The sequence below is a fragment of the Catharus ustulatus genome, chromosome Z (genome assembly GCF_009819885.2).
Source record: "Catharus ustulatus isolate bCatUst1 chromosome Z, bCatUst1.pri.v2, whole genome shotgun sequence".
NCBI lineage: Eukaryota > Metazoa > Chordata > Aves > Passeriformes > Turdidae > Catharus > Catharus ustulatus.
The window spans coordinates 335,704-343,568 of NC_046262.2; the positions used below are offsets into that span (position 1 = coordinate 335,704).

A 7,865-nucleotide genomic window follows, 5' to 3' on the forward strand; every position below is an offset into this window, starting at 1 on the left:
AGGCGGGGCTGGGTTGGCTCAGCCCGCCCGTGACGCAGTTCCTGTGCCGCGGCCATGGCGGGGGACGTGCTGGGCAGGACGGCGGCGCTGGCCCTGGGTGAGATCGCGGGGCCCGGCCCCCCAGCCCGGCTCCCCTCGCGTCCCTCTCACCCTCGGACCCTCCCGGCAGTGCCGGTACCTCGGGGGATGTCCCCGGCCACGGGAGGGATCCGTCGCTCCTCACTGGGTTCCGGCCATGGCCGAGCCCGGCGCTGCCCTGCCCGCTCCCTACCTGCGCTAAGCTGTTCCTGGGAGGGGCTGCTCCTTCTTCTGCTTCCCATGTGCAGGGTTCGGTACCCCGGGAGCCCTCGCGATTTTAGCGAACACACTGCATGCATTGATTTTTTAAAGTGAAATGTGTGAAATAATTCTTATCCTGGCTGACCAGCTGGTGCCTTTGAAGGTTTATCCTGCTGGTATATTAGAAAGGGTTGGGTTGGAAGAGGCCTTTGCAGGGTCACCTCATCCAGCCCCCTGCAGTGAGCAGGGACACGCATCCATGTGTGTCCACTTTATTTCTCATTTTCATTTTTTTTTGAGTAATTGCCTGTATTTACCATGTATTCCAGAAGAGCTGTATGTGTCTGAACGAGAGGGCAATGACTCCACTGGAGATGGGACACAAAAGAAACCATTCAAGACTGTGTTGAAGGTGAGTGTGGAAAACACCTGCTTTGTTTGGTGTGAAATGTGTTCTGGGGCAAGTGATGGATGGCTCTTGTATTTTAAATGTGAGTTTCATACCTATTTTTGCAGCCTGAGCAGGAGGAAGGTGCCTGCTCAGGCTCTGCAAGGATGATTTTGGTTAATTTTGGTTATTTCCCCCCCTTTTTTAGGCATTGATGACAGCAGGAAAAGAGCCATTTCCTACAATTTATGTGGATTCCCAAAAAGAAAACGAGGTGCTGTGGCATTGAAGGGTTTCCTAGGGGTATTATTTTACTGCTTCTTGGTGTGAAGGGACACAATGTAATCTGCTGTCTTTTGCTCTCTCCTTGAATTCTTTAGAGATGGGCCATCATTTCCAAATCACAGATGAAGAATGTAAAAAAACTATGGCACAGGGAACAGATGAAGAATGAAGCTAAGGAGAAGAAGGAGGTAGGCTACAGAAGGAACAGAGCCCCATTGTTTTCTAAAAGCATTACAATCTTATCAGCATTCCTGCCCTTCTAAAAAACCTGCAGGTGTTCCTCACTGGTGCTGTTGTTTCACATGCTATTTTCAACTGGCCTGGTCACAGCTATTTAGTAAGTAATTTATTTCAAACCAGGCAGAAGACCTCTTGAGAAGAGAGAAGAACTTGGAGGAAGCCAAGAAGGTTGTTATCAAGAATGATCCCAGTCTGCCAGAGCCCAAGTGTGTGAGTATGATCCTGTGCCTTGGCACATCTGGGCAGCACAGAGACTGTGCTGCTCTGGGCTGGGGTCTGCATGGCTCTAAGAGGTGGTGACCCATTCCCCTATTGAATGGCTTTTATTCCCTGCCTCACAGGTGAAGATTAATGCTCTGGAGGCTTACAGAGGGCAGAGGGTGAAGGTTTTTGGCTGGGTCCACAGGATACGGAGGCAAGGTAAAGCACAAGCATTGCTGAGCCCGTGCAGGGAGCTAGAACAAAAGTTGGACCCAGAATGAGTCTGACAGCACCTGGTCTCATTTTTAAACCAGTTAGGTGCCCTCTTTGGCTGATCTCAGTGATCACTGCAACACTTCCCTGATGTGGGTGCATACAGATATGTTTAGTTTTTATTAGTTATTATATTATATTATTATATATTATTAGTTATTTTTATTAGTTCAGATCCTACAAGATTTTCAGTTTGGAAGCTAGTCCTGCAGAATTTTCTCGACTTATTCCCTGCCAAATGAGGAACTAACCAGCACCTACCCATAGTGAAACCAAATTCCTTCTCTTTTTAACCAGGGAAAACTCTGATGTTCATTATCTTGAGAGATGGCACAGGGTTTCTTCAGTGTGTCCTTTCTGATGATCTGGTAAGTTGTGATGATTTTGCTGTGGTGTTAATTGAAGAGTTCTCTTGTGTAGATGTAAACCCGCTGACTCAGCTGTGTTACTGTGAAGTTGTATGCCCTCCCAGTGCAGTTTGTCAGTGTGAGGGCTGTGTGGCAGTGTCTGTGTGCCAATCTGTGATGCCTTAGCAAAGGTAGGAATGAAGCCTCACTCACCTGTGCCTGTTGTGTCTCGCAGTGCCAGTGCTACAACGGGCTGGTGCTGTCCACGGAGAGCAGCGTGGTGGTGTACGGCACGCTGAACCTCCTGCCCCAGGGCAAGCAGGTACAGGAGCTCCTCCAGCTTCTCCTCCTCCCTCACGGGCCCCTGGTGTGCTGAGCTGCAAGGAATCATGGAATTGTTTCAGAGGGAGTTGGGGCTAGGGAGAGAACAAAGCTCCCAAAGCTCTGCTCTCACCCAGTGTTCAGTGTGAGACAGGTGAACTGTGTGTCTGTTCTGCTGCTGCTTAAAAATTCTCCATCTACTGACAATTCCTAGAGTATAATGTGGAGAACTCTCAAATATAAATGACCTGGCTCCATTTTCCTTAACAGGTTTATTCAGTTTTTGTTTTGTGAGGCTAAGAATTTTTTCACATCTCTTTTACTGAGGTGTTTGTAGGATCGACCCAAGGTGAGATAGTGTGTGCCCCCACTATTACATTTTGGTAAAAATCTGTGGGTTAGCCTTTGAAAAATTGCATTTCTACCCTGAAAATGCTGTAACTGAACTAAAAATGCCATTTGTCAGGGGTGCAAGGCAGCTGTACCCACACGGGGGAGCTGATGAGAGCAGAACTGAGTCACAAACTATTTGGGTTGGGAGGAACTTAGAGCTCACTCAGTGCCACCCCCTGCCCATCCCAGGTTGCTTCAAGCCCCGTCCAACGTGGTCTTGGACCCTGCCAGGAGTGAAGCAGCCACAGCTCCACTGTGCCAGGGCCTCACACCCTCACAGGGAAGGATTTAATCCCAATATCCTATCTACCCTGCCCTCTGTCCATAGGAAGCCATTCCCCTTGTCCCATCACTCCAAGACATCCAAGGCACAAGCAGTGGACTTTTCCCCAGTGTTTGCTCTCTCCCACTGCAGGCTCCGGGAGGCCACGAGCTGAGCTGTGATTACTGGGAGCTCATCGGGCTGGCCCCAGCAGGAGGGGCTGACAATCTGCTCAATGAGGACTCGGAGGTGGACGTGCAGCTCAACAACAGGCACATGATGATTCGCGGTGAGAACATGTCCAAAATCTTCAAGGTGCGCTCCATGGTCGTGCAGGCCTTCAGGGATCACTTCTTTGCCAACGGATACTATGAAGTGAGTGTGTGTTCCCTGTCAGGAAGGACTGCTCTGGTGGCCTGGCTCGTCCGTGTCCTCAGTTCTTCGCTCAGGCAGTGACAGCCCTGTTCCCCTGCAGGTCACCCCACCAACCTTGGTGCAGACGCAGGTGGAGGGAGGCTCCACCCTGTTCAAGCTGGATTACTTTGGTGAAGAGGCGTACCTGACCCAGTCATCACAGCTCTACCTGGAGACCTGCCTGCCAGCTCTGGGAGATGTCTTCTGTATTGCTCAGTCCTACAGAGCTGAGCAGTCCAGGACCCGCAGGCACTTGGCAGAGTATGGACACTTGTCCTTGTTTCTCTTTAAAAGCTTCATTTCCTCTGCAGTGTGGGAGTGAAAGGGGGTCAGAAGTGTGTGTTTGGGTTGTGGGGTTTTTTAATGAGTTTGTTTCAGAGCTGAAGATGTGTTGCTTGTATGTGACTTTGCAATGGTCTGGCTCTGTTTCAGGTACACTCACGTTGAAGCTGAATGTCCTTTTATAAGTTTTGAGGATTTGTTGGACCGTCTGGAGAACTTGGTTTGTGATGTCGTAGACAGAGTGTTGAAGTCACCTGCAGCGAGCTTACTGCATGACCTCAACCCGGTAGGCAGCAGTGGGAACAGCCAAGAAAATGGGATCCTAAGCCTTTCCTACTCAGCACATTCCTTTGGGAGATGCAGGGCGTGGCACTGAGCTTACATACTATTTGTAATAATAATAATAACATTAAACATAGTAAGAATGAAAAATCTGCAAGGCTGGCAACGGCCATAGCAAGGAGCTGTGGGGAAGGTGTTCCCTGCTCCAGAAGCCAGCAGTGTGCCAGGGTTTATGGGAGTGTGGAACAAAAACCTCCATCCCAGAGCTGGGATATCGACTGACTGGTGCTTGCTGATGGAGCATGAGGGAGCAATGAAACAAGTGGTGTTTCATTTCCTTCCCTGGAACGTAGAGCCCTAAAGCTCCGGAAATACTTCCTTATCTTTCCTCCCAGGTGATCTTTGACATTTGCTGGGCTTGGCACGGTTGTGTTTGGCTCTAGCTTTGTAGTACTGAGCTTGATTTGTTCATTTAAGTGATAATTTGATGATGTGTGAGCTGGAAAAGTATCCCTTTTAAAATGGTGCTCCTCCAGCTGTCCTTGCTCGTGCCCACAGGGTTTCCAGCCCCCCAAACGGCCCTTCCGGCGCATGAACTATGCTGAAGCCATCGAGTGGCTGAAGGAACATGATGTGAAGAAGGAGGATGGCACTTACTATGAGTTTGGGGAGGTATGCCCTGCTGGGGGGTGGGGTAGTGTCATGCAGGAATGCAGCTGGGGTTGGGATTTGACCTGATGCCCTTGTTGTCACCTGCCATCAGGCCAGTTCCCTGGCCACGCTCCTCCAGCATGAGACATTTGTTTGAAGGAGCTCAGGAGAATTTGACAGCATAGCCAGGATTTTTTACCCCCTGGTTTTCTGTCTCATACACTGGGGAGACTTAGATTTTAATTGAACAGATCTCTTTCCCCAGACTTGTGGGTTTTTATATCTTCTAGAATAAATTTAAGACTTTAGGCACATTAGGATGAAAGCATGGACATGTGTGTTCCTGTGGGCCCTGTGTATGGAGCAGTTTTGGTGCTGAGTGTTACTAAAGCCTCCTGTGACCGCAGGATATCCCAGAAGCCCCCGAGAGGCTGATGACAGACACCATTAACGAGCCCATCCTGCTGTGCCGCTTCCCTGCAGAGATCAAGTCTTTCTACATGCAGCGCTGCAGCGACGACTCGCGCCTCACCGAGTCCGTGAGTGTCGGTACCTGCTGGGGTAGCAGGAGGCTCCCTGGCGGATCCTTGCTGTTGTCCCGGGTGCCTGGGCATGGCTGGCTGGCAGTGAGTGGGATGTGCTGTGGTGCATTGCAGGTGGATGTGCTGATGCCCAACGTGGGTGAGATCGTCGGCGGCTCCATGCGCATTTGGGACAGCGAGGAGCTGTTTGAGGGCTACAAGAGGGAGGGCATCGATCCCACGCCGTACTACTGGTACACGGATCAGGTGAGTACAGCACACGCTGCTGGGCTGGCCCTGCAGCTTAGAGGGCTTGTTGCTCTCAATTACAAGGTGTGTAATGTCCCCTCCCTGAATTCCAGAGGAAATACGGCACGTGCCCTCACGGAGGATACGGTTTGGGATTGGAGCGGTTCCTGACCTGGATTCTGAACAGACACCACATCCGAGATGTCTGTCTGTATCCACGCTTTGTGCAGCGCTGCAAACCTTAGCCATCCTTGGGAAAGCCTCCTGCCAAACTGAGCAGCTCATGCTTGGGAAAGAGTGGTACACTTGTCTGACAACAAGACTTCTGCAACTGTTGCTAATTCAAATACCAATTTAGGATGTGAAAAGGAAAAAGAACAAAACCTCTTTTTTAAAACAAAAGTGCTAGTATTAACTGGAAAAAGCCTTAGAAAAGTCGTTTAGGTGCATTTATGCTCTTGAGTCATCACAAAACAAAGATCCTGATAAGTTGTCATTTATAAAACAAGATACACTTCTGCTTTTAATTTCTGTGACTTAAAATATGCTGGGCATTTGACCATTTTGTTTTTAAATTTGCTCTAATTTTAATCTCTTCTCTCTTGGGGTTTCTTGTTGGGGAAGTCAGGAGTTCCAGCTCCTGAAATCCCCCAAGAGTGCCCTGTGAGAATGGTATGGAGAGACGTGAGCAAAGGATGAAAAGGAGCACTGCATGTTTTTAGTTCCTGCTGATTTTAAGGGGGTTCTGGGAGTTGGTTCAGTAGCAAGGTGTGCGGTGCAGCGCACAGAATTGCGCTGTGAGAGAGGCTCTGGGGCTTTGGGGTTTCCAGATTATTTGTCGCTCAGCAGTGCTGAGGCTGTTGGCAAGGCAGGCTTTGCTCCCTTTCCCAAGAGCTGCCGTGGTCCCTGCACCCCCAGCTGCACGTGTCTGATGGCTCTGGGCCACGGGGGGGTTCTGGTGCTTTGTGCTCCCTGTTTGCAGCCAGAAGTGACTGACTGAGACCCGAGGAATGCCAACTGAAACCTCGGATTTTCAGCCTGTAGTCCCAGCAGTGCTTTCCCATGTTGTGCTGAGGTGTGTTCATAGAGCAGCTCCCTGTTTCCTTGTGCTACTGCAGCTGAGCAGCTTCCCTGGCTGTAATCAACTTATCAAATAGGGGTAATGAAATACTTCATGTGTTCAGTCATCTGTATCATTTCTAGTCATAAGCAATTCCTTCACCAGAGAGGGGGAAGAAAAAAAAAAGGTGGGTGCATCATTTGCCACCTGCACTGAGACTTGAGCTGGGTTTGCCATTCACTCCTGGAATTGCTGAGCTGTGGATACCCATATTTTTGTAATAAGTGATTGGTTTTCTTCATCTTGCATGTTATATAAACTGGTCTAAATCAGCAACCAATAAATGATGGCAACAGAAGCTGGTGTGCAAGGCAGTACTTGACATTAATGCTTGTTCCTTTTACTGATACACTGTGGACAAAAACCCGGGGAAAGGGAATTTTTCAAGTGCAGTAAATGTATCCTAAGAACTGGCAAGAGCTTTCCCCCTCTTTTAAACAAAATCCCCACTAATTAACTTAAAAGCATGACTTTTTTCTAATTTGGAGGGACCACCTCAGCTGCCCAGTGAAATGTCCTGGAGAGAATCAATGTGGTTGACTAAGGTTGCTGAGGTAGCAGTGCTGAGGGGAGCAGCTTGGAACTTCTGGCAGCAGCTAAAGACTTTATTAAATACTTTCCTTTTAGTGCCTGAAGTGATGGGAAGGGAGAAGTGTCAGGAAAAGATACTTCTAGAAAAACATCCCTTGTTTGGGATGAGTTTTCAGCCCTTAAACCTGACAGGGCTGAGCTGCTTTGTGAAGGTTAAAGGCTTCCTTATCAGGGGAGCTGCTAGAGAAGGACTGAGGACTTAAGAAGTGCTCATGGAAGAGACAAATCAGATAAGGAGCTTAAAAGGTGACCGGATGAAAGATGCTATGGAACTTACCGGAGACTGCTGTGCAATTCCCTCGGCGCTGGTGGAGAGAGGTGGGGCAGGATCTGGGAAAGATGCTGCAGCTGCTTGGAACACTAGGGCACCTGGATTTATTTTTAGTTTTATTAGAAAGGGAAAACAAGCCTGCAGAAGAGAAGAAAATGTGCAATCAGAACTTGGATCGCCTCTCATCCTCACTTTCATTTAGGGGACGCCCGCCTCGCGACCGCCGCGTCTTTTCCCCGGACCGCCCCTCTTACCGTGCCGGGGAGGGGCCGGGGCCTTGTCGGGGCGGTGCTGGGCGGTGCCGGGGAGGGGCCGGGGCGGTGCCGGGGCCTTGTCGGGCGGTGCCGGGGAGGGGCCGGGGCCTTGTCGGGGCGGTGCCGAGGCCTTGCCGGGGCCTTGTCGGGGCGATGCTGGGCGGTGCCGGGGAGGGGCCGGGGCCTTGCCGGGGAGGGGCCGGGGCCTTGCCGGGGCCGCGCTGGGCGGCACCGGGGCGGT

The 7,865-nt window shown here is 50.3% G+C and overlaps 1 protein-coding gene across 1 annotated transcript; it reads left to right on the plus strand.

Annotated features, from left to right (window-relative positions):
- The first annotated feature begins 8 nt into the window (after positions 1–8).
- On the plus strand, positions 9–6,806 carry NARS1 (asparaginyl-tRNA synthetase 1). Its single transcript, XM_033086215.2, has 15 exons — positions 9–97; positions 609–691; positions 876–941; positions 1,048–1,140; positions 1,313–1,402; positions 1,534–1,612; positions 1,964–2,034; positions 2,249–2,335; positions 3,143–3,364; positions 3,465–3,664; positions 3,836–3,971; positions 4,526–4,639; positions 5,026–5,157; positions 5,275–5,406; positions 5,502–6,806. The coding sequence occupies exons 1-15, from the start codon at positions 55–57 to the stop codon at positions 5,631–5,633; spliced, it is 1,680 nt and encodes a 559-aa protein (XP_032942106.1). The 5' UTR covers positions 9–54; the 3' UTR covers positions 5,634–6,806.
- The last annotated feature ends 1,059 nt before the right edge of the window (positions 6,807–7,865 follow it).